The sequence below is a fragment of the Tupaia chinensis genome, unplaced genomic scaffold (assembly GCF_000334495.1).
Source record: "Tupaia chinensis unplaced genomic scaffold, TupChi_1.0 Scaffold000221_1, whole genome shotgun sequence".
Classification (NCBI taxonomy): Eukaryota; Metazoa; Chordata; class Mammalia; order Scandentia; family Tupaiidae; genus Tupaia; species Tupaia belangeri.
In genome coordinates, this window is record NW_006159696.1 from 868,413 (window position 1) to 896,077 (window position 27,665).

At 38.1% G+C, this 27,665-nt stretch overlaps 1 protein-coding gene across 10 annotated transcripts in view; it reads left to right on the forward strand.

The window, feature by feature from the left end:
• The window catches only part of PTPN20 (protein tyrosine phosphatase non-receptor type 20), a 103,986-nt gene that overhangs the window by 68,382 nt on the left and 7,939 nt on the right, over window positions 1-27,665 (forward strand). For 8 of the 10 annotated variants that reach the window (XM_027771526.1, XM_027771524.1, XM_006147735.3 and 5 more), the window contains 5 exons: window positions 2,417-2,568; window positions 5,563-5,653; window positions 14,630-14,964; window positions 19,315-19,530; window positions 26,447-26,509. In XM_027771526.1, coding sequence (XP_027627327.1) covers window positions 2,417-2,568; window positions 5,563-5,653; window positions 14,630-14,964; window positions 19,315-19,530; window positions 26,447-26,509 — 857 coding nt within the window. Of the gene's footprint in view, window positions 1-2,416; window positions 2,569-5,562; window positions 5,654-14,629; window positions 14,965-19,314; window positions 19,531-20,882; window positions 21,125-26,446; window positions 26,510-27,665 lie in introns of those variants that run through there. The other 2 variants (XM_027771527.1, XM_027771528.1) reach the window with 2 other exon arrangements.

Here is a 27,665-nt window from a genome sequence, read left to right on the forward strand (position 1 = left end):
TCCTCATGGCTCAGCTGGTATATCACTAGCAACAATTGTAGTGTTTCAGTTGGTTACATTCTAATTCTTTGGTATGGTCTAGGAGCTAGTGGCAAGAGCAATGGTCTCCCGCTTCCTCGTGTAGCAAAAGCAGCTCTTCCGTTGATCAGTTATTCCATGGTGGTGTTCTTAAGTCATAATGGGTAAACACTTGTTCTTCAAGCCTTCTCAACGATGATACCATCATCAGATAGTAGATTAAATAGCTTTCAGTAATCTGACTGAAATGATTGTCACTATCTACATCCAAAGCTCGAGCTATACAATTTTTTTCCCTTCAGTTTCTCACAGGGCAAGTGTGCTTGCTGGGAGCAGGGAGGAAAAGTGAGACAGCACCCCTCCAGGGGAGATGACCACACTGCAGTCCCTTCTCCTCCCAAGACCCTGGGCACACGGCACACATTCCTGGTGTGTCTTTCAAGCTACTGGGTCAGGGACTTGAACCACACAGTTGGCTAAATGGGATCCAGCCCAACCACCAGACCACCAAATGGCTCCAATATGTACACTTATTGGAATTTCTAGACCAGGCTACAAGAAAAAAATAAAACAGATTTAAAATTATGTTGATCATAAAGAAATATATTTTTCACCCTAATGGAAGTCCACAGGTAAGATAAATTCCAGGTTCAATGTGATCACTGGCTCAGTGATGTCATTAACAACATAGGTTCTTTATGTTTTTTATATTTGCTATGATTGACTGCTTCCTTTTATGGTCATAAGAAGGCTGCCTGTAATAATTAGGGTCATGTTCTACTTTGTTTATCTCAGAACAGAGGGATGGGAATTAGAGAAAGTCTTGTGTCACTTTCCCATGATCCCCAAATAAACTTCTCCTACTTCCCCTTGAACCTAATCACTTGCCTGCTTCTGAATCATTACTGGCAAGGACATTGTGGAATGATCACAAATGGTTTTAACTACGCATCAGGGTAAAATTGCGACAGTATCTTTCACATTCATTCTCCTTTTTCTGTCCTCTCCTCTCTGCATTCTCCTAGCTTTTTTCCAGCAAAGCTAGAACATGGTTGGAAGCTCTAAAGGCTTTTCTGTTGAGGATCGAAGGTGATCAAAATGGCTTCTACACTTGGGGGGCTTTTATCACTTTCTCTGGGCTGCTTAGACCTCTTCTTATACTAATGCTAGAGCTATGTGTGAGAAATTTCAGGATTTCTGTAACTGTCTATCCCAGCCCCCACTCATTCAATAAAACCTTCTGGATATAATAGGGTTCCAAGACAAGGTGACCTTCTCAGGCTGCATGTATTCTTAGAAAATTATGTCTCCTTTGTTTAATTGTTAATTGTATATTTTTGGTGGTATTAATGCTAGTATTTATATTCATACTATTAATTAATGTGAACAATCATGTCTGAATACTTTAATGTTCATATTATTGTGCTTTGGAAAGAGATTTTGAGAACTGAATTTGCTTGAACATTTCACCTAAAAATTTCAAAACTTTTAAAATACTCCTTTACTGTTAACTTCTAGATTTATTGCATTTTGGCCAAGTGGACATGATGTGTAATACTGCAGACTTTGGAAAGCAGTCCATCGACCTAAAAGATCATCATTAAAAATAATTCTATGTGTGCTATTAAACAGAATATATCCTCTTATTATTGGTTATTTGTCCATATATGTCTATTACTCAGTCTTAGTAATTATATCTTATAGATCCGCTATATCCTTGGGGTGTATGTGTGTATATGTGTGTTTGATGTGTTTTAGAATAAATGTGGGTTGGACTCTATATCCTCCTAAATCAGACTCTAGGGACTTCTAGGTACTTGGTCCCATGGGATAAAAGCTCTCACATTTTCCTTATCCAAGTCTTATACGTTCTTGCCTTGGAATAATTGTCAATCATATAACCAGTTTACATTATAAAATAGAACACTTTAGGGCTGGCACATGGTATGGTGGAAATGGTGCTGGACTCCCACATAGCCAACCACTGTTTGGTCCTAGATCTGGTTGCTTGTGTTCTCTCTCTCTCTCTCTCTTTCTCTCTTTCTCTCATGAGTACATGTGCCCTATGGCAAATTAAAAAAAAATAATGATGATAAACAAAATTAAATAAATAATTCTTTTAAAAAAGAACACTTCTCAATATACTGAATTTGTCATAATTAGAGCACTAAATAGTTTTCTCCAAGAACAGTGGATTTTGTGTAATATCAAGGTACAGCTATGATTTTTCAAAAACAAAGGTGTAGTCACTTTTAAATTAATAAGCACTTCAACTCTGGAAAAATAAAATTCCATTGACCTATAAATGACTGTGCCTTTGCTTAAGAGACAACAAAAATCAAAGCTCTCTTCATGTATACACAAGTAACTTACAAATGTGAATTTTCCTCTTTCTTAGGTATACAAGTAATTGTTTCGGAAGGGGAGCTTGCTCAGTTGGCTGATATTCGACCATTAACATTCAATTTTCATGAGCAATTAGCCACCAAGAATTGTTTGAAAATGATTAAGAAAAAAATAGCACAATATGATATCATACAGGAGTTCATGGTAAATATTTTGGTCTTCACAAACATCTATATGCAATTTCTTTTTCTATATCATTACCAGAAGGTTTTTTTTCCTATTTTTTTCTTTTTGGCTTGAATACATTGTTTTTATTTTATATTAATATTATATATATATATATATTTTAAAGTAATAGGTGCGTATGGTAAAAGTCAAATGGGATAAAAGCATAATAAGTGCATAGACAGTTTCTCTCTTGCTCTCTCTTCCCCTAGACATCCTATGGCCCCTTTCTCCTATTAACTTTGTCATGTAAGTTTCCAGAAAAATTTTTAACATGTACTTTACTCACTAACTTACACTTTTTAAAAGACTTATCTACATTAAAAATATATTTACAGCACATATAACTATATCTCATTCTTTTTTTGGAGAGGTTTTCACTATAGGGCATGTGCGCTTGCCAGAAAGACAGAGAGACAGAAAGTGAGAAATCACCCCCCAGTAAGACGGCCACTCTGCAATCCCTTCTTCATTCTCCTCTCAGGATCTCGGCTATGCATGCACATGTGCCCAGCTTGAGTTTAAGACACTGGGTCTAGGACTCAAACTGCTGTTGACTACATGGGAGTCCAACAGCATAGCCATGACGCCAACTGCTGATGCCAATCTCATTCTTTAAGTGTTGCATGGTAGTTAATTATGTGAACACATACTATCATTTCTTTAAATATTAATAATTCCCTGTGTTGGATGTTCAGATTGTACTGGTCTTTGCCATTATGAACAGTAGTCATTCCTTTTCATGTACTTGTGCCTATGTGCATTTTTTAAATAAATTCCTAGAAATACTGTCAGTGTTTTTTGCTATTAAATTTTTGGTTCTTTGCTCATCTCTTAAATAACAAATGATTTCTTGTGGGTTGGCATTTCTTTATTTGAGAACAAAGGAATATCTTTCCATGTTCATTTACTTGTTTCCATGTTTTTTCTTTCAGTGAACTGCTAGTTCTGATTCTTTGCCCGATTTTCTATGAATTCTTTTCCTTATTGGTTACAATTCTTTATAAAATAAAGAGATTATTTCTTTTTTATGTGTGTTATATAAGATTTTCCACTTTTGTTTTTGGTACATACACATCTACACGAGCATGTGCATGTGCACACACAGACATACGTATTTGCCAAAAGGAAATCGCTAATTTTAATGGTCAAATATGGCAGACTTTGAGGGCTTTGGATTTTCTGTCCCTAGAAATGCTACTTTCACTCTAGGTTCATCATAACTACTCCATACTGTTGTTGTTTTTAGTGCTTCCATCTTTGATCCAGCTAGAATTTAATTCGGTAAAAGATGTTTGGTAGAGATCTAGCATTATATAGCTGTCTGGTGTCCTAAGACTCTCCAGAAACTTCTCTTTAATGATAGAAAATACCACTGTTATCATACACTAAAGTCACAAATATATTTTAATTTATCCTTGGACCTTTCATTTTGATTTGTTTATTCAGATACTGGTGCCAACTCCTAATTAGTGTAGCTTTGTAGTCTAACACTTAAAACTAGGTTTCCCTCATTTTTTTTTAAAGAGGTTTTTCGCTATAGAGTGCATGTGCTTGCCAGAAAGACAGAGAGACAGAGAGACTGAAAGCGAGAAACACCCCCCTCCCCCCTCCCGGGGAGGATGGCCATACTGTAGTCTTCTCTCCTCCATTCTCCTCTCGGGATCTTGGGCACGCACGCACATGCACCTGGTGTGAGTTTGAGCCACTGGGTTCGGGACTTAAACTGCGGTCGAATACTTGGGAGTCCAGTGACATAGCCATTACATTAACTGCTGGTCCCTTGTAATGAAATTTTTCTAGGTTCCTACAGATTTATTTCTGAGCTAATTTCAGAATTAATTTTCAGAAAGATTAAGAAGGTACAAATCCAATTGTATAATTCTACTGCTTAAAACCTTCACAGACATCATGTTCCCCATGGTATTGGTTGTTAGCACTTAGTTAAAGACCAGTGGTACAAGTTTGGTATGCAAGAGTTATCAAAAAGCTTTGGAGATGTGAACCCTCTCAATATTGATCTACAATATTCTAATAGAGCCCCAGTTTACTCTGTGCACGAAGCAGGTCTTTGGACTCTTAGTTTACCTCTGGGCTGAATCATGCATTTTTGTTATCACGTTATTCCCTGTTTCCCCAGGAGGGTATCTGTTCCTCTGTGACTTCCTCCTTGAATGACACCCATTCACCTTCCTCACACACATAGCACCTTTCAGCTAGCTAACTTCTGATGCCTCACTAAGGCTCATTCAGGTGATGTTTTATTATTAGGACCTCTTCATGTATTTTCAGGCACTGTCTAGTGCTGTCGTTTATATTCGTATCTCTGTACAGTGGTCACATGAGCTTTCATTATAAGTCCTCAAACTACTGTGTTCTCCCCTTAGGGATGAGATCATTTTCCAGCTTGTTATTATATTCCAGTATCTATAACAGCACCCAGCTACATATTAAATGTTCAGTGAATGTTTGTTGAGTTTGCACTTGGTAAAAACAAAAATTAAAAATTGTAAGGAAATTCTTCAGTTGGGGTGCCAACTATAATTGCTTCAAGAGAAAGGAGTAAATTGAGCCACTGCTTATTTATATGTTTTTGCTGCTGTTATTTTGTTTATAAAGTGACGGATTTATGGTAGGACCTAATAAGTGAATATTGCATTTCTCTTTTTATGAAAAAAATAATAAAGTTTAGGGGAGAAAGCATCTCCAAAGAATTTAGTATTTTCTTATCCAGCACCTCATTAATTAGTATCTGAAATTTGAAATAGTTTATATAGCACTTTTTAATGGGGTTCTAATTTCTTTGCTTATTAAATAAGAGGTCATATCATATGGGGGTTTAAGGATCATAAATACTAAACAAAGGCAGATTTTTTTTGCTGTTACACTGTATATATGGCTTATACATACATACATATATATATATATTTATTTATTTTTATACTTATTTATTTATTTTTTAACCTTTTAAAGGGTTTAGAGCTTAAGAATCTGCCTGGTGAGTTCAACTCTGGGAAGGAACCAAGCAACAGAGAAAAAAACAGATATCGAGATATCCTTCCATGTAAGTTACAAATGGTTTTGGTTATGTTCCTGTTTACATTTGGAAAAAGATGATAAGAGAGTTGCATGACTTTCTCCCTGAGATTTTCTGACCTGTGACCATGAAGAGCTCTAGTAGCTAGCATGAGTGGCCTGGGCATATTCTATGATATAAGCTAGAATATGGAGAGGATACAGTTCTGTGGCCACTGTTTTTAGGTTATAAGAGAGAGCCAAGGAAAAGCGTTAAAAGGAGAGTTGTATGTTCTGACTTGCATTCAAGAAGTCAGTTCAGCAGCTGCTGTGAATGGATGGGAAAAAGAGGTAGTGAAGAAGACAGAAACTAGCCTAAAGATAACAGGCTCAGTTTCAGTGAGCAGCAGAATACAAGCTTGAAAGAGGATTCTAGAGGTCTGAAGGAAGTAGAATCGAAAGGATTAGTGTTCACTTCTTGGATACTGCAGGTGACTCACTATTTTCTGACTTAAGCAACTGGGTAGGTACATTAAATATGATATATTGTAGAACACAGGTCAAGCTGGAGAAAGAAAAATGGTAAATTTAATTTGGTAAAGTTCAGACTTTGAAAGAAATGTGACTCAATGGGATGAGACTTCCTGCCTCAGGTTAAATCTATGTGGTCATGTTTTATTTCTGCTCTTTGGATGGCCTAAGATGGATAAATTCTGTGAGTGACAGGGCAAGGAAGTCAGGGTGTTTCAATACTCTCCACTGAACATGGGAATGTAGGACCCTTTGGAGACAATGAAAGGGCAGTCTTCTGTTGGCAGGTAAATTGGTGGCTTTATTGCCCAGGCCAAAAGATATAGATAGTCCCACCATATTTGTGTGTCTGAACAAAATGACCAGGGAAGGTGGTCCAGCCTGGGGTACCAAAAGTGGTGGATATCTTGGACTGTTAGAGTTTACACTTTGGATGGTTCACGGTCTGAGAAGTAGGTATAAGAAGAGACTGAAAGGCTGCTGCTCGTCCTTGGCTGTCACTGTTTTGATAAAATACTTCAGCCTGGTATATGAATTTTATCTCTGCCTCTCCAGCTTCAACTCTCCCACACTTCTTTTGGTTTCTGGAATTCATCATTCTCTTTTTCTTGCCTCCATACCTCTGAACCTGTGGTTCTTGCTAGAACCATCCTGCTTCCCTTCTTTACCAACATAATCCTTGCTGCCTTTCATAGCTAAGTTGGCTAGGCCTTCTTGTCCTGAAAGCTAGATTTGGTGTTTCTCAAGTGGTCTCTTAGCACCTTCCCCTATTTACCAAACTATGTTCAATTCTTTTCATTTCTGTTTCTTCCACTGATGATGACACTGCCTAACTGGACAAATGCCTTCATGTTAGTTGATTAATTTATATCTAAAAGAACTTTATGATTATAAAAATAATGAGTATTTTCCTAATATAGTTAAATTATGTTTTCTGCTTTCTTCTATGGGGAAAATATGGAGAAATATACCAACTAATATTTTAAAAATCAGAGCATGAAGCTACTATTAGACCTTTTAATATGAATGCCAATAATTGGTGCTACTCCAGAAATTCAAAGGCCCCAATTATTTAATTTCTATTGCTGTTTGTGCGATTAGCTGTTAAAGAGACTGAAGATGAGCTTTCAAGATTTTGAGAATCTCATTTTGTGATATAGGGTACACATTACATTGATCTGGTCTGAACTCTTTATTAAGAGAATAAAAGGATGGACAACTAAAGGGACACAAAAATATAAAAAATAAAGTTAAATGATTAAAAAATAGCAGAAATTATATAGAGCTTTTTACTTTTCTCAAAATAAACTGTAACTCAACCAAACTCTATGTTGAAGTCCACTGATGTAGCCACTGATTTAACCTGAAAAACAACCTGCTTGAGTAACAATCATAGAAAGCTTTTTTGTTTTATTCACCACAAATTTTCAAATTTATAGAAAAGTTTCTGAAGACTCACATGAAGAGCGAGACTCACATTAAGAAAGTTATTAAGAGCAGTTAGCAGGTAGAGTGACGGTTAAGGCTCTGGATTCCCATATGCCAACTGCAGTTTGAGTTCAGGACTTGGCAGCTCTAAAACCAAGCTGGGCACCTGTATATACCCAGAATCTCAAAAGGAGAATGGAGAAGAAGGGATTGAGGCATTTCCATCCACCCTGGGGGGTGATTTCCCACTTTCCCTGCCTCTCTGTCTCTCTCCTGGAACACATGTGCCCTATGGCAAAAACCTAACAAAAGCAAGAAACTTAATAAGAAATAACTTACCCGCTCTTATCTGAGAGACGTGAGAACACTGAGTGGGTGAATCCACATGTTCTGGGGCACTGCACATAAAAAGATTCTTTACTTTGTGTGGGCTCAGTATGCACAAATTGTTTCAGGTAGAGCATTCCTAATCTGAATACCTGAAATCTGAAATGTTCCAAAATTTGAAACTTTTTGAATGCCAACAAGATGCCACAAGTGAGAAATTGCACACCTGACATCATATGAAAGGTCATAATCAAAATGCTGCAACCCAAAAATATTATATAAAAGCATATACATAGTGCCTAAGTGTAAGGTGTATATGACACATACATGTTTAGGCTTGGCTCCCATTCCCAAGATAACACATGATCATGCAAATATTCCACAACCCCAACACTTGAAAACCGAACACTTCTCGTTTTAAGCATTTTGAATTAAGGGTATTCAACTTGTACTGTGTTTAGTTAAGTAACACCAGTCCTGCAACAATATGATTCAAATTTCAGTTGTCATGAAAAATTAATTGCATGAAGTAACAAACACTAACAAACATCACTGCTATCTCTCCCGTTCCCAAATCTCTTTGTAAATAATAGATACACATCATGATAAGTGACTAGTCAGGTCACTTTAAAAAAACTATGTTGGAGATTGGTTACTGTGTAAGTATCTCTTCATGTGTATAGCTGTGTTGCCTCCTTGTCTTTCAATAATAGTAGACCCACACAACATCTTATAAAAATGGGTAATCAAAGGAGAGAATTGGGTGAAAAGGATGAAACTATAGCAAAGAAACAGAAAGGATGTTTGTGTTCCCATGGAATAAGGTGACCTCAGCAAATGAAGGCTATAGTAATCAAGTGAATAAGCTAACCTGTACAATAGGTATTGGTTAGACTATTTCTCCATTCCCTATTCCCTTCTGAGTCCTTTTGCAGTTTAATCATTATTGTCATCACCCTGGGGTCTCATATACAAAGTGGTCATGGTAATAGGGATAGATGTCATGGGCTTAGCAGTGTAGTCTCCCTGACCAAGGCTGTTTTGGATACAGCCACTGCTGAATACCCAATCTGGCAGAAGCAGAGACCAACACCAAGTATCTGATGTGACCCCATTGCATGGGATGGCCAGCCGGCTACCCAACAGCAGATTGATGGCCTTGTACCTCCATTGTGGAAGGAACAGTGCTTTTTTCATATTAGAACAGACAGTTATTCTGGACCTGGGTTTGCCTTCCCTGCATGCAGTGCTTCTGCGAGGTTGACCCTCTGTGGACCTACAGAATGCTTCATCACCCATCTTGGTGTTCCAGACAGCACTGTTTATGATTAAGAAACTCACTTTATGGCAAAAGGTTTGTGGCAATGGGCTATTATTGCTCATGAAATCCACTGATCTTTTCCTATTTCGCATCATCTTGAAGAAACTGGCTTGACAGAATGGTTGAATGACCTTTTGAAGAATCAGTTATCATGTCAGCTAGGTGACAATACCTTGCAGTGCTGGGACAATGTTCTTCAACAGCTGTGTATGCCCAAATCAATATCCAGTATATGATGCTGTTTTTGCCATAGCTGGGATTCAGCAGTCAAAGAGTGGGAATGGGAGTGACACCACTCATCACTACCCCTGTGATCCACTAGGATAATTTTTGTTTCCTATCTCTGTGACTTTATGCTCTGCTGGTTCAGATATCATAGTGGTTCTCTTTATTAATGTTGCCTGACACTTAGTGAGGCCTTTTTGTCTACAAACTTGGGTCTTCCATTAGAGACAGCAGAGCATGAGATCATTTTTGGACTCTTGAGCGTAAATATATTTGGGTGTGGAGTCTAGAAGGATTACTTAATAATATGGAACAACTTACATAGTATAGGGACCTTTTCTGAAAACTGTGAGTATAACAGCACCACCTTTAAAGGACTGTTTTGAAGTCGATGAGGTGGTACATGCAAAATACCACGCCACTGGGCTTGGCGTACATGTTCACTGTCTTCTATTACTGTCTCTGTTTAGGAAGGTTTTATCTGTGATCACTTAGGTTAAGTATCTCCCACTGAAATTCTTTTTATATATTCCCTTTGGAGTCCTTTTGTATTTTAATCATTATTGTAACATTTTTTACAAGATTTTTCTGAGTTATAGGAAAATTCCTTAAGACAGTTTTCTAAATTATTTGTTTTCCTCTTCATCTTGTCCTTCAGGAATTTGAGTTGATTGTGATTATTTTCTGAAAGTAAGCTTTTATTATTTTAGATTTTTACATTTTTACATATTTAATCTCCCTTTTCAGGGTAAATTTTTTTTTTTTTTACTATAAAGTAGTATATACTCATTACTTAGATAATAAGATAACCACTGCTAACATGCTAATGTTTTGATGAATACTTGCCACAGGGTACGATGTGGTCTTTCAGACATGCATAGTGTGTCATTTTCTTTTTTTTTCTTTTTGGAGAGGTTTTTTCGCTATAGGATGTGTGCGCTCTCCAGACAGAGAGAGACATAGAGACAGAAAGCGAGAAATCACCCCCCAGCGGGGATGGTCACGCCACAATCCCTTCTCCTCCATTCTCCTCTCGGGATCTTGGGCACGCATGCACATGCGCCCGGCGTGAGTTTTAAGCCACCTGGTCCGGGACGCGAACTGTGGTCAACTACATGGGAGTCCAGCGACATAGCCATTACGCTAACTGCTGGTTCCCATAGTGTGACATTTTCAAATCACCAATATTGACATAGTCATCTTCCTCAGCATTGAACATTATATAATGTTATACACATTTGATAGTAGTTCTACTAGTTTTTAGAAATTTTTTGTAAGTACATATTGAATTGCCAATGACATTTTTTACTTTGCTGTGGTCTCCAGTTCATAACCCATTTCCCTTGTTTATGCATTCCTGTGTCTGTAATCATTTTCTCCTGAATCCTCCTACTCCCTCACCTCCCCATGTAGCTTGTTGTATCTATTATTATTCTTTCTACTTTTGTGCCGTAAGTCCTTCAGTTTCCACCATAAAGTGTAGGCATTCAGTATATGTAAAGCAGGGACATACAGCGTTTGTCTTTCTCTTCCTTTAACTTTTTTAAAATTATGATTTCTGATTTGTATTTAATCGATGTGTATCTTTGTGGGCTATAGTATGGTTTTCTTATATCATGTATACAGTGTATAATAATCAGATCAAGGATATATACACATTCATCTTTTCCAACATTTAACATTATGTTGTGTACATTTGTTAATAGTTCTACTACTTTTTTTGAAATATGTATTAAAGTGTTCATTTTTTTAAACTCTGTTGTGATATACCTCTTCCCTTAATTTACATGCATTCCTGTGTCCATTATAAATTTTCTCATGAAACTCTCTCTTTTTCTCAAGCAGGTCTTAGTATCTATAATTACTGTCTCTATTCCTATGCTTTTGAATCCTTCAGTTTCTGCTATACGGTGCAGACATTTGGTATCTTTTAAGTGAGGACATATGGTATTTGTCTTTCATAGTCTGCCTTATTTTACTTAGCATTATATCTTCTAGGTTCATCCACTTTTTTATCAAATGACAGAACTTTATTATTCTTTATGGCTGAGTAGTATTGCATTGTGTATATGTGCCACATTTTCTTAAACCAGTCATTGTTTGTTGGGCACTTAGGATGATCCCATGTTTTAGCTATAGTGAATAATGGCACAGTAAACACATACAAATGTCTCTCTGACCAAGTGATTTTCTGTGCTTTGGATAAAAACCCAAGAGCAGAATTACTGAGCCTTATAGAAATTCTATGTTTAGACTTACGAAGAAGCTCCTTACTGTTCTCCACAGTGACTATACTAATTTATATCCCCACCAGTGGTGCATGAGGGTTACATTTGCAACCTTGTCATTACTTATTCTCTGTTTTTTTATTTTTTGTTTGTTTTTTTTTTTTTTGTATTGGGGCGGGTAGGCTCCCAGGGAAGACAGAGAGAGACAGAGAAGGGAGAAATCACCCCCCAGGGGGAATGGCCATGCTGCAATCCCTTCTCCATTCTCCTTTCGGGATCTTGGGCACACACGCACACACGTCTGGCGTGAGTTTTAATCCACTGGGTCCGGGACTTGAACCGCAACCGACTCCGTGGGAGTCCAGCAACATAGCCATTATGCTAACTGCTGGTCCCATGATTCTTTGTTTTTGTTTGTTCTTTTTTATTTAGTTTCTTGCTGTAGGGCATGTGTGTTCACAAGAGAGTGAGAAAGAGAGAAAGTGAGAAATCACCCCCACTCCAGGGAGGATGGCCACACTGCAACCCTTTCTCCTCAACTCTCCTCTCAGGATTTTGGGCATGCACACACATGCATGTAGCATGTTTTTCTGGCTGCCAAGTCTGGGACTTGGAACTGTGACATCAGCTGTGTGGGATCCAGTGCCTTCACCACCTGCTGGTCCCTATTCTTATTTTATCATAGCCATTCTAATTGGGGTTAGGTGATAATCTCATTGTGGTTTTGATTTGCATATCTTTTATGAAAAGAGATGTTACACATTTTTTGTGTGTTTTTTGGCCATTTGTATGTCTTCCTTTGAAAATAGTCTGTTCAGATTGACTGCTCATTTTTAAAATCAAATTATTCGGGTTTTTTGTTTGATTTTTCCAGGAGAGCAGTATAGTATGCGAACATTTTTCTTCCATTCTGTGGACTGTTTATTTACTTTGTTTTTTGTTCCCTTTACTATATAGTAGCTTTTTAACCTGATGTAATTCCACTTGTCTGTTTTTGTTTTTTGTTTGTTTGTTTTTTGTTTTTCGAGAGGTTTTTGCTGTAGGGCACATGCACTCTCCAGAAAGACAGAGAGAGACAGAGAGACAGAAAGTGAGAAATCACCCCCCAGGGGGATGGCCACACCACAATCCCTTCTCCTCCATTCTCCTTTTGGGATCCTGGGCATGCATGCACGAACACCCAGCTTGAGTTTAAGCCACCAGGTCTGGGACTCGAACCTCTGTTGACTATGTGGGAGTCCAGTGACATAACCATTATGCCAATTGCTGGTCCCTGTTTTTAGTGTTGTTGCCTATACTTTAGGGATCTTATTTAAATAAATTGTCACCTATCTTGATATCTTGAAGTGTTTCCCCTGAAATTTTCTCAAGTAATTTATAGTTTTAGGTTTTACATTTAAGTCTTTAATCCATATTTAGTTATTTTTTGTAAATGGTAAGGAACTGTGATTTACTTTCATTCTTCTGCAAGCAGATATCCAGTTTTGCCAGCAGTCTTTATTGAACTGATCCTTTTCTCGATTGGATGGTGTTGCAATATTTATCAAAAATCAGTTGGTTATAGGTTGTTTGGTTTATGTCTGGATTCTCTATTTTATTCCATTTGTCAGTGTGTCTGTTTTTGCGCCAGCACCATGCTGTCTTGGTAATTATGGTTTTGTTACATATATTTAAGTCAGGTAGTGAGATGCCTCCAATAGCATTGCTTTGGAGAGATGGGGTCATTGGTAGTTCAGACAAATTTTGTGATTGTTTTTCTGTATTTTGGTGAAGAACATCATTGGTTTATTATAGGAATTGCATTGAATTTGTAAATCACTTTGTTACCTCTTTCATAATTTAATAATGTAACATGTGTCAGTAAATATGGATATATATTTTTAAATAACAAAATAGTGTTCTCTTGAATTTCACTTGCATACAAATAGGAATTTTTAAGATATTGTTTCATTTTATATAACAGAAGATATTTACTATGATTTTTAAAAATAGCTGTCTTTTTTGAAATATTGGATATCTTTATACATGTACTGAATGTTTTTCCTATTCTTATTTAGAAGGGGCAAGTTCATATGTACTGTGATGGAATCTGAGTGGGTCTGTCAGACATCACCTAAATCCCTGTTCGGTTATTGTTGTCATGGTATATTTGCTAAGTAAGTAATCCATGAGGCTCTGAGTAGTAGGAAGAGGCTATTGGGGAGAGAGCTAAGTGTCAGGGAAGGACCCTTTGCCATGAGTGTTTATTTCAAGTGAATAAAGAGCTACTGGGGCAGTGAGATTTTTAGTGGACAAAGTAGTTTCCCCCTCTCATACAATAGTTCATGTTACATGAGTTCAGTGTTAAGGGCAAATCCTCTTGGTAGCATCTGCCGACACAACACATTTGCTTTAATTAATGTGCCACTTCACCAGGTGAAAACTGAAGATGCACATAAAAGCTGACTGCCTTGTGTGTAAGAATGGGTAGAACTCTGTTAATTCTAGGATTTGTCTCCCATCAACTCTAGCGGTGTGGTTTTTTTGTTTTTGTTTTTGTTTTTTTCCCCCCTCACCCTCCCTTCTCTGGGCTTGCAAGTTTCTGAGATTTGTAGCATAATGTCTTCCATTCATTCCCACAGAGGGCTCCCCCTTTGCTGTGTTTAGTTGCAAACTAGTAGAAACCTCCCTGGCCTAATTTTACCTGTACCATTTCCAACAGAAATCTCACAAAGTGCCTAGATGCTGATGACCTCCTCTGTTTATTAAAAACTGATGGGGGAAAAAAAACTTCCTTAATTACATACTTCTTACGTCAAAATAGGTTTTGGGGAGGGAAGAAATTGAAAAGTTGCTCTATGCCGTCTTCTTTGTTGGTCTAAGAGTCACGTATTTATTTACCTGTGTGAAATGCTTTCGTCAGGTCTGGGTGTATTGCATATCCCATTTTTCAATTATCTATCAGATATTTCTGTTTCTGTAATAGATGATTCAACACGTGTACCTCTTGGAAAAAGCAAGGACTACATCAATGCTAGTTATATTAGAATAGTCAATTATGAAGAAGAGTATTTTTATATTGCGGCCCAAGGACCACTGCCAAGTACCACAGATGACTTTTGGCAAATGGTTTTGGAAAATAATTCTAATGTTATTGCCATGATAACCAGAGATACAGAAAGTGGGATTAGTAAATGCCACCATTACTGGCCTATTTCTCTGAAGGAGCCTTTGGAATCGAAACACTTCCGTGTCTTCCTGGAGAACTACCAGATACTTCCGTATTTCATCATTCGAATCCTTCAAGTGGTGAATAAGTCCGTAAGTTTTTAAAAAATCAGCATTAGATCTTTATTTTACGACATGAACAAATTTGTTAGGAACAGAAACTGGGCAAATTATGGAATATATACTGAGGATACTCTTTTGAGTAACTTCTTTTTACTTCTCGTTGGCACCAGAAACTAAGCTACCAGCACTACTGGCGCTTACCTACACTGTAACTGGAGATAAAAATGGAGACAGAGAGAGAGCATTAGAAGTTGCCTGGTCCTGGGACAACTCCAGCTGCTTCTGCTAAGTATGGCAGATGTGTGATGGTCTTTCAAGTGGGCTACTCACTATGCCCAACACTGCTGGTACTTACTAAACAGTGGGAGATTGGTACACTCACTTCTGTTACTGTGCTCAGTGCCACTGTTGAGCTCTGTATGAGGTAATGTGAGTGTTTGGAAGGGGACTTAGCTTTACTTGTGGTTTGGGGAATGTTTTTTGGAGGAGGTGACATCTCTCCAAAAGAGAAATAAAGAAAAAGCTGATGATCAGGGTATAAAATAGCATAGGGTGTATATAGAGAAATGTTAAGTAGCTAAGTGTCTTTGGAATGGAACAATCGAGTATCAAAGAGAAATAAGAGATGAGACGAGGCTATAGAAAGTAAGCAGGAACAAACTAGCACATGAACGGCCTTAGATTTCAACTCGAGAGCAGGACTTTCATTATGAAGATAACTAGAACACTTTGAAGAATTTCAGGAAGTGAGCAGTTGGCAGTGCACTGGGGAAAGCCGAGGCTATAGAAAGTAAGCAGGAACAAACTAGCACATGAACGGCCTTAGATTTCAACTCGAGAGCAGGACTTTCATTATGAAGATAACTAGAACACTTTGAAGAATTTCAGGAAGTGAGTAGCATGACTAGAGCAGCTGGCAGTGCACGGGGAAAGCCAGACACAGGTGCTTGCAGGTAAAATTGGCAGACCTATGCATGATTCTTGACTTGTGATTTATGAGAGGAAGGAGTTGAAAATTACACTCTTTTAATGGTGGTAACATGTGGCTATTTAAGTTTACAATATTTAAATTTCCATCAAATAACAAATTAATTTCCTCACATTCAGTAGTCACATTTCTGATCCTTGTTAGTCACATCTTGCTAGCGGATACCATATTAGCACATATATGGTGCATTTCTGTCTCTTTAATTAATTAATTTTTAATTTCCCGAGGCTATATGCACTCTCCAAAAGGAGACAGAGAGCGAGAGAGTGAGAGAAAGGAAGAAATCAGCGCCCCCCCATGGGGTGTTGATCATATTGCAATCCCTTTTCCTCCATTTCTTCATTCTGTTAAGATTTGGGGTACATTCTCACATGTGCTCAGCATGTTTTTCAGGCTGCTAGCCACATGGGATCCAGGGAATGATCTGAACATTTGCATCTTGTTGAAAAGTTTTGGATTTGGGAAAATAGGAAAGGAATGGTTTATAGGAGAGAGTGATGATTTCTATCCCTTTAGTGGGTTGGATTAGCAGTTAGGCGATATATATATATTCAGTAGGAATAAAGAGGATGGGAATTGAACTGGAAGTTGAAGAGGTTGGTGAGGTTTACATCCATCACCAGAGAAGCCAATTGTTGGAGCACAGCCAGTGACCAACAAAGGGGTTTCTGAGTGATGCTGACATTGGACCCATAAGTTTGTAATAGCAACAAAATATGCAACTATGTGATTATTTTGTTTCCAGCAAGGTAAGTATGGGACCCCTGAACCCAGATTATGGGACTGACCCAAGAAGGAATGTTGTCTAGTAAATGTGGCAAGATTCAAAGGATCAAAGGATTTTACAGTTTAGTAAGAATGATTCAGATAATTAGCCACAAAGCCAAGGTTGCTTAGGGGTATGAATGGGATCAGGGGCCAGTCAACAGGGGGTAACTAGAGGATGGAAAGGACTGGAGAGCTCCATTTGGCTGCATAGCTGTTGGAGTTGAAGTGAAGGAAGTGGTAGCATAAGAACTGGTAAGAAGCTGATGTTGGCTTTGTAAAATTGGGAGATTTTTCATGCTAGACAGCACAGATAACGGTAAGTCCAAGGAGTAGTCACCATTGTGGGGGCTATAAGAAAGGAAGTGATCTCCCCTACAGGAGAAAAATTAAAAAAAAAAAAACTATGATGTGAGAGTATCCATTGGGCTGTTGAGACTCTAAATTTGCCATGGATGATGTCCGAATTGGTAGAAAGACCGTGCTCTTCAGTGAATGCAGAGGCTTGATGGGAGGGTTAGTTACGGGGTGACGGCAATGCGAAGATAAAGCTAGAAGACAGGAAACTCAAAGGGAAAGGGGTTTTCACACAAGGAGAGGAATAATAAATTGGAAAGAGAAGTGGGCAGCTAGGTGTGTCTGTAACGTGTCCTGTATGCACTTCCCTGAAGCTAAAAAGACAGACACAGTCTTAATTCTTAAGAGACGTTACAGTCTGGTGGGGAAAGAAGACACCAAACAAGTCAGTTACAAATGACATGTGTGTTTGTTTTCATCATTGAATTTTGTGTGCCAATGATTCAAACTTGAATTTTCTATTTGGTGTTACATTGGAAGAATTTTTAAAACATGAGCCCTCGGGACCAGCAGCTGGCATAATGGCTATGTCGCTGGACTCCCATGTAGCTGAACGCGGTTCAAGTCCTGGACACGGTGGCTTAAACTCATGCCAGGGGCGTCGCGTGCATGCGTGCCCAAGATCCCAAGAGGAGAATGGAGAAGGGACTGCAGCATGGCCATCCCCCTTGGGGGGTGATTTCTCACTTCCTGTCTCTCTGTCTCACTCTGTCTTTCTAGTGAGTGCACGTACCCTATAGCAAAAACCTCTAAAAAAAAACCAAAAAACAAAAAACAAAAAAACCAAAAAACACGACCCCTCTTCCTTACTGCCATTTGCAGGTATGAGGTCATTTCTGCCCTTGTTAAATACTATGTAATGTAGAAAACATCAGTAACCAAAGTGTCCAGGGGTTTTTCTAGATTTATGATTCCAGGTACAAAATTATATTACATAAATCCATGGAGGAGTCTGTATTAGTTTGGGTTCTCCAGAGAAGTACAACCAGGAAGCTTTGTATGTATTTGTAGAGAGAGGGCAATACGAGCGAGATACTGTTTCTTAAAGAATTGGTTCACAGATCATGGAAGGCTCACAAATCTCCAGAGTGGGACAGTCGGCTGAAGACCTAGGAAAAAAATTACAGTTCAAGTAGAAAAGAGAAATGCAAGCAGAATGCTTCTTGCTCAAGGAGATCAGTCTTTGGTTAGGACCATCAACTGATTAGATGAGGCTCACCCACACTGGGGGATAGACTGCCTTACTCAAAGACCACCAATTTAATTCTCATTTGAAAAAAATAACCATCACAGAAACATCTAGACTAGTGTTTGACCAAATTTCTGGGTACTGCAGCCCAGCTAAGTTGACACAGAAAATTAAACGACACAAGTTTCAGTAGGTACCTTAAATTAGAAGAGGGCTCTGAACACCAGCATCTTTGTTAAGAAAACTCAGGAAGAAGAGGCATTTTAGAGAGAAGCTAAGGAGAGAGAAACCCACTCTGAGTTTTCCCACAAGGTCCCTAGTGAGAGGAGATGGGAGCCCAACCTGGGGAAAGGTGACGATGCCTTTGGCTGGGACGTGGTAACTCAGAGTGCTTGGTCGGCTTTAGCAGTTTCATGAGTCCACTTCAGGGACACTCAGCACAGTAAAGGGGCTACGCACGGTTCTTGACCACCCTGTCGTCATTGCCTTGGGCCATGCCGTCTTTATTAAGTGTGGTACGCGTCGTATGTAAGCTAAGAGGTCTCCTTCCAGTCTTACTTCTCACGTCAGCCCGTCTTTGTGATTGTTTGAAGTCCTCGTTTTCCTGAAGCCTCATGGTACCACATGGTAGTGGGGAAGAGTGTTCAGAGGCCTGCCGTGCAGTCTCAGCTCCATCTGTGTGGGCACTGACCTAGCATGCATCTCTCTGTTCCCTTCAGTCCATCTTATTTGTAAAATGAAGAGAAATAATGCCTACTGCATGGGGCTGATGTGAAGGCTGAGTGGTAGTTTGTGTGAAGTCTCGACTGCAGGACCTGGCACAGAGTGCCCAGTTCATGCTGCTCATCAGAATTGGTATTTGTATTATCATTGCTGTGCACTCCTTTGTAAAATGGAGAATACTTCTATTTCTGGCAGCTTCTGGAATTCTTACTAACATCAAAATGAGATTTGGATACTCTTTGAAAGCTTTATATATTACACATGGAGCTATTGTTAGTATTATTACTAGTATCGCAGAAATTTAAATGAGATCTCTAATGTAAGAAGTTGATAAACCTCTCTTTCTGTCTCTCAACAGACGGGAATCAGTCACTTTGTGAAACACTTGCAGTTCACCAAGTGGCCAGACCATGGCACTCCTGCCTCAGCAGAGTATTTCATAAAATATGTCCGTTACGTGAGGAAGAGCCACCTCACGGGGCCCATGGTGGTTCACTGCAGTGCCGGCGTGGGCAGGACAGGGGTGTTCATATGTGTGGATGTCGTGCTGTGTGCCATCGAAAAGAACTATTCAGTAAGTGTGTCTGCCGAGCAGCTAACCCAGTGCTGTTGGTAACAGCTTGATAATATTGGAAGAGCCGCTTAGTAAATAGAAAGCACATGAACTTTGGATACTCATTGTCACTTAACTTGGTGGAGAATGCTGGGGGCAGTGTGGGGATGTAAATGGCTTTGGATGGTATCTGGGACTTCCAAGTACATAGCAAAAGTGCGCTCTTTGTCCTCTTCTTCCCCTGCATCCCACACACACAGCTTGTAAAATCTCATTAGAGAATGTCAGTGCAACGTGCCTGCCTTAGTGAACGGAAGTAACATGCGTGTGAGTACACTGGAAAATGTGGACTTCAGAGTTAATGAGGGCCCTGGTCTGACTGCCAGTTTTGCCACATGTGTTAGGTGTTGGTGACCGTGTGAATTGCTCATCCTCTCTCAAGCCCACCTTTCTCCTGTGTACGGCACGTGTCTTAATAATGTTGACTTTGAGTCCATCTTTACCAATCCTTTACTTTCCTCCTCAGTTTGGAGTCAGCTGGGAGATAGATGCAGGAATCAGACATACGGTGATTAAACTCTTTTTCTTTATTATAGACTAACTGATTAGGGGATGTGACTTTAGATCTGTGGTCAAAAGGCTTACTTATTGAACTGTTTTCCTGTGCTGCAGAAGGGAGGGGAGGGAGACATCTGTTCCCTGAGCAGGACCGAGAGGAAAACGGCTCTTATGATGGCCACAAGGAATGCGAACGTCCCCACGTCACTCGTGAGAAAACGGGCCATGAGACAGTTGCCCTGGCAGGCACGTCCTGGAGGTTACGCTGTGTCAGAACAGGTGTCCAGTCTCTGCCAGCTCAGGCTTTGTGCAGGTGTGCCCCAGCACGGCAGGGCTCTTCTGTTCTACATTTTCATCCTCAGACCACACAGAAAAGGGAGTAGAAAAGTCTACTCCAGTTACCCCTTGGAGGACAGAGGAGCTTTCTTCTTCAGAAGCTCGAGCCAGTATTCTGGCCAATATTCCATTCCACTTTTCCAGTGGTTTTAGTCCCTTCCCTGAACCTCTTACTGGATGCCCCATCAGGACCACTGGCCATCATGTTGTTGAGGGGAGGGAGGGATAGTTTTCCAGAGCATACTCAGTATCATTACAAAGAATGAGTATGAATTGGATGTCCAAAAAAAAGAAAAACAGGTCCACTAAAAAATGCTGAAAATTGACTAGTATGTGTCTGATGTTGTCTTATTTCTGTAACTAAAATGTTCTACCCTTTCAACAGAAAATGTGTTAGCATAATGTTCCTTTGGTTTATATATTGTCCATTACAATTTCTTAATTTGTTTATACTTATCTTTATTTTCCATCCCTTTTAGAAACTATAAAAAACTGGAAGTATACTTCATTGTTTCTGAGGACCACTGTGTTTTCCCACATTATGGCTTCTCTAAACCTCAAATGTGTCTTCTAATCAGTCACGTGCCAGCTATGAGCCATGCACCTTATGACTAAGGATGCTTAGAGTTATGAAATGTAGTAGTTAAAAATACACCCACTGCTTCATTATTGACTGCTAGAGAGCGCTGAACTGTCATCAGTAAAACAGTCCCACCTGTGCTCCCCCTCCTCAGGTTTGCTCACCGGAGCGGTTTGTTATTGGCAGTGAGATAAGTATGTAAAAACAGGGAGTATGTGTTTAGAAACTTCCAGAGCAGCTCACACATCACTGTGGCAACCAAAGTGTGACCAGTGGGTTGGCTTGCTGGCAGGGTGTAGACCAGTGTGTGTGTTGTGGAACTCACATGTGGAGTCTCACCTGGTAGAAGCTGCATACTAGTGATGTGTAGGGTGGACGAGCTGTGATCTGTGACTTGCTATTACTCATTTACCAGTTATAATGGTAAGATATAAAAACATTCCCCATTTCTTGTAATTTTTATAGTCAGTTTAATTTTTAATTAAGACTTTAAAAATCCTTAAAACACTAGGAGCATACCAGTTTTTGCCTTAAACGTGAGTTTATTTGGGAGTTCAAACATTCTCAGCAGAACTTTCCCCCTTTTCACCATCTTCAGCATACAATGACAGTTATTAACTATTAGCTATAAATTATCACTGAATTAAGGGAATAATCCAAAATTTAGTACATCACACCTTACATAACAAGAGATGTGTATTTTCACTGAGCACACTGTTTAGTTCATCTAGCAGGATGACAGGATCTTTCTTTCTTTCTTTCTTTCTTTCTTTCTTTCTTTCTTTCTTTCTTTCTTGAACAAGACTTGAAGACTGGCACGAATTCCTTAATCTGTGGAACTATCTCAGACTGTTTGCATGTCTTGTAGCATTACTAGTAGAAAATCATCCTACATAAAACTTACAATTCAAACACATTTGTTGATAATACAGTACTTTACATTTTTATGCAGTATGGAACTAATTTGTTTGGCAAGCTAAGAAAATGAAGACTTTTTCCTTCTTATCACATTATAATTTACATTGCACATATACTGGAAGAGTCACTATGTGAGCAGTATCTACTTGCACTTATTAAATTACAGTGCTACATACTTTGCTACTTTTATTCGTCCCACATGTTGGTACCACTACCTATCTTTAGCCAGTTGCGAAATCATCAAACTATGGTATCATTAGAAAATGGTAAGTATCTTTCTTGCCATGTATTTTCCAAAATTTCCAAGAAAACATCTTTTTTTTTTTTTTAAGAGGTTTTTGCTATAGGGCACGTGTGCTTGCCAGACAAGAGAGAGACAGAGAGACAAAAAGCGAGAAATCACTCCCCAGGGGGGATGGCCACGCTGCAATCCCTGCTTCTCCATTCTCCTCTCGGGATCCTGGGCACGCACGCACATGTGCCCGGTGTGAGTTTAAGCCACCAGGTCTGGGACTCGAACCATGGTCGACTACGTGGGAGTTCAGTGACATAACCATTACACTAACTGCTGGTCCCAAGAAAACATCTTTAGTACACAGTTTTTCACCATTGTCTTGACAATTACATATGGTTTTCTATTCTCAGCATTTCAAACTATTCTTTTTCAATAAGTCTGAAGAGCATTAATGCTGTGTGTGAAATAGTGGACATCAACTTTGCATTTTATTTTAATATTCTTTAAAATAATTATTTTGTCTTTGAATTTATTATTTTTAATGTCAGTGACACTAAGTCTTAATAGTTCCTCTGTTTTGTTGGTCAGTACATCTTTGCATAGAACATAAGTGTGGTTTTAGCACTTCATAATCAATAATGACTAGAAACTTAATATTCAAGGAATCATAATCTCAGATAAAATTAATATGAACTCTTCTGTTTTTCATTTCTTTGTAGTCACTTCCATCACCACCTTTGCTCATCTAAATACGCCACATTCATAAAGCCATGTCTTGTCTTTGACAAATCATTCCTGTAACACTTGTTTTATCATCAGTAAATTAAAATAAAAAGTTAATCATGCAAATTTATTTCCATACTTTGTCTAATATTAAATTACACATTTTTATAAATTGTGTTTAACTTTATTTATTTATTTAAATTTGTCCAGAGAGGGACAGAGAGAAAGAGAGAGAGAGAGAAATTGAGAAAGCAATCTACCAGGCCTCGACTTGAACTACGGTTGGCCATGTGGGAGTCCAGTGCCCTTAACCACCATGCCACCTGCCAACCCCAAATTATACATTTTTAAAAAGCTTTCAAAAGAACAACAATTTTTAATTTTATAAGGTTTCATTTTATCATTTTTTTCCTTTTATAGATTATACTTTTGATGTCAAGTCTAAGAATTCATCACTTAGCCTAGGTTCTGAAGTTGTTTTCCTGTTGCTTTTAAAAAAATCCAGCAGCTTTATATTTTACATTTAGGCCCATGGTCTCTCCTGAGTTAATTTTTATATAAGATGTGAAGTTTTGGTCAAGGTTCACTTCACTTTTTTCCCCTTTTTCTTATAGATTTCTAATTGTTCCAGCACCATTTATTATAAAAACTATTCTTCCTCCCTGAATTATTATTGTGCTTTTGAAAAAAAATTATTGGACATATTTGAATGGGGCTGTTTATGGCTCTGTATACTGTTTATGACTCTGTCCCATTGATAACTGTGTCTACCGTTCTACCAATACCACACTTCAAATTACTGTAGTTATTTAGTATGTTTTAACATCAGATAGAGTGATTCCTCCCACTTTATTCTTTTTCAAGATTGTTTTAGCTATTCTAAGGTCTGTGTTTTCCCATAAATTTTAGGATGAGATTGGGTCTATCTACAAAAGCTTTCTGGGATGTTAATAGAAATTGCTTTAAATGTGTAGCTCAGTTTTAGGAGAAATGACCCCTTTACTGTATTGACTCTTGGACTCCATGAACATGGTATATGTTTCCTTTTATTTCTTTGTATTCTTTAATCAGCATTTTGCCATCTTTAGCATAAAGATCCTGTATGTATTTTGTTAGACTTACCCTGGTTCATTTTCTTTGGAGTGATTTTAAGTGGTTATGGTGTTTTATTTTCCACATTTGTTGTTAGTATGTGGAAATGAAATTGATTTATGTGTATTGATTGTGTATGCTGTGACTTACTGAACTAATTAATTAGTTCTAAGAAGTCTTTTGTTTTGTTTGATTTCTTGGGATTTTCTGCATAATCAGTTGTGTTATTAGCTAAAAATTTTTTCTCCTCCTTTATGATCTGTATACTTATTTATTTTTATGGATTCATTGCTCTGTGTAGAACATCCAGTGCTGTAGAACAGACATGCTACCATCACTCAACTTACAGGGGAAGCAAACTAATTTTTTTTTTTCTGAAAGACTCTATGAAGAGGATGAAAAAACAAATTACAGCCTGGGAAAAACTGTTTGCAAGACAAAGGCCTTGCATTAGAATATATAAAGAACCCACAAAATCAATGGTAAAAATGATAGCAACCAAATCAATCAATCAATCAGAAGTGGATAAAAGACATGAACATACATTTCATCAGAGAGTATACAGATGAGCAGATGAAAAGATGCCCAGCTTCATTAGCCTTTGGGAAATTGTAAATTAAAATCATGATGAGATATAACTACACACCTATCAGAAAGGCTAATATCAAAAATAGTGGCAACTCCAAAAGCTGGTGAAGATGTGGAGTTATGGGGTCACTTATTCATTATCTATACTCATACATTGAGAATGTAGAATGATACAGCCACTCTGTAAAATATTTTTCAATTTGCTTTGAAAACTCAGTAAAATAACTTACCATCTAACTCAGCAATAACACTCTTGGACATTTATCCTGGAGAAATGAAAACTTACATTCACACAAAAACTTGTACACAAGTGTTTATGTACATTGTATTCATAATAGCCCCAAATTATAAATAACCCATCTGTTCTTCAGCAAGAAGATGCATGCTATTTAAACAAACTAGTTGTATGAGTGAACTCATAAAACTTCTTTCAGATAACAGCACTATAGAGATAAAATACAGAATACTGGTTGTCAAAGGTGTGTGGGTACAGCTCTAAAGGGATGGTCTGAGCAAGTCTTATGGTGGATCACTGTATCTTGACTATAGTTGTGGTTATGTGAATCTTCACATGTGATAAAATTGCATAGAACCAAACATACACACACACATGTGCATGTACACACATATGCACAACTACATGCACACACACACATATACACAACTTTATGTAAAAGCGAGTTAAATCTGAGTAAGTGATGTGGATTGTCCCAATGCCAGTTTCCTGATTTTGACATTACACTATGTTATCTAGGATGGTATTGAGGAAACTGGTGAAGCAGACCCAGGACTTCCCTGTATGACTTCCTTTGTATCTATATTACAAAATAAAAAAAAGTTTATTTAAGAGGCTTAATTAAAATTAAATTGTTTTATTAAATGACAAGTTATAAAAATAAAGGAATGCAGGGACTAGTAGATAGTGTGATGATTACATTTCTGGACTCCCACATGGCTGACCACAGTTCAAGTCCTGGACCTGGCAGCTTAAAACTCACACTGACTGCTTATGTGTGGTTGCCCAAAATCCTGAAAGGAAAATGGAGAAGTGATTGGTGCATGGCCTTCCCTCCTAGGAGGTGATTTCTCGCTTTCTGTTTCCCTGTGTCTTTCTAATGAGCACTTGCACCCTATAGAAAAACTCTAGAAAAATTAAATTAAATTAAAGAAATGCTAAAGTTTTTCTGATTTTCATGTTTTTGAGTTATTTGATCAACCTTAAATACTGATTTGTGTTACTTGATGAACCTTAAATACTGTGGTCTTGCTGCACACAGCCAGTGACCAGCACACACCAGTGTGACTCTGTAGACAGATTCAGCAGTGTGCAAGCTGGCCTGTATCTCGTTCAGCTGCTCACGCTCCCTCATGCCCGCCAGTGTCAGACTGCCGTAAGAACTTCTAAACACTTACCCTGAGTTTCTGGACTCATCTCATTATGGACCCACGCCACAGTGGAAGCCACATCCAGTGGTGTGGGTCTCCACATGCAGGTGCAGAATCTGGCCTGGCCTGATTGTTGCTTAGGTCTCCATTGGACCTGACAGGGACTTTCATATGAGAAACAGCTACACTACTGTTGTGGCCAAAGTTCGTGCTTTTCTAGGACAGTGCTGCTTAGTTCTCCTGTTGGATGACCAAGTTTATGCAATTTGCTGTTGTTTCTTTGGGAGAGCATTCATTTTATAAATGATTGCTTCCTGCTTTCTCTTCAACACCTATTAAAACATTTTCTCTATCCATTGGACTAGTTAAAATAGCACTTTCTTGTGACTGAAATGAAAACTTTCTGTAAATCTCGACATCTCTTTTACTGGAAGGAGTTTTGGAGCACTCATTTGGCAATCGGTGGGTTTGTGTTTTTCCCTCTGCATGGATAATACAAAATTACTGTCATCTTGTTACAGTTCAACATCATGGATATAGTGACTCAAATGAGAGAGCAGCGTTTTGGCATGATTCAAACCAAGGTGAGCTTTCTACCACATACATTCTCATGAGACTAATCAACTTAAAGATTGATATTCTATAGCACTTGACAGTTTGTGAAGCCCATGTCCTGAGTGGTCTTACTGAACTCTGTAATTTGAAGTAGACACATTGGTTCTGTTCTGGTACTCCTGATAAAGTACTTCTGTTCCATAACGTCACTCAGATAGCAAGACTGAAATGGAAGTTGATTCCCAAACACATGTCTTGTCCATAATATTATGTTATGTAATAACATGTATAATGTTATTTTAATAGATTCCTGAATAGCAGTTTGGCATATTTACTTGATACTAAAATATCAAAGTTACTGACATGTTGTAAAAAAAAAATACTATTTATGTCACAGATAAGTTATTAATTGTTGGAAAGGGGATCGAGAGAGTATAGATAATGAAAACACTTACCCCTAAATCTTTTTTTTTACTAATTTATTTATTTTACATTCTTTCACTGAACATCACTACAGCATACAAAATGTGATTTTCCCATCCAGAATACACTGTAAAGTGGCTTAATCATATATGTTATTGTCAACAAATCATTTTCCATTTTTTGGTTTTTTGTATATGTACTTTTCCCCCTATTTCTTTTTGTTTGTTTGTTTGTTTTTTTGTTTTTTTTTGTTTTTGTTTTTATTTTTTAACATTAATATGCTATACATCATTACAGTATACAAAATGAATTTTTCATCCAAAATACATTGTCTGTTGGCTCAATCAAGTACATCAACATATGTGTTATCAACAAACAATTTTCCATTTCTTATGTCTTGTATATTTTGAGTTTCTTCTCTTTTTTTGCCATCCTTGATTCCCTATCCCTAACCCTCTGCCCTGTCCAACCCTCCTCCCATTGTCTGTTATCCCTGTTTGCTTTTCTATGCCTATCCCCCCCATTTAATTGATTTGCTAATGAACTTAATTTGTCTAAATATTTGCAATAGCAAGCACAGCTGATATTTACATGCACAAGAACTCATGTCTGACTTTAGGCACAAACCTCAGTGAGTAGAATGAACATACTATAAAATGATACCTAGCTGGGGCTATATAGCTTACTGTGGTCATCAAATACACAGTTTTTTCTTTAAATTTTGGTAACAGTTTTAGTATTTTTTTCTCTGAATTTTTTTTT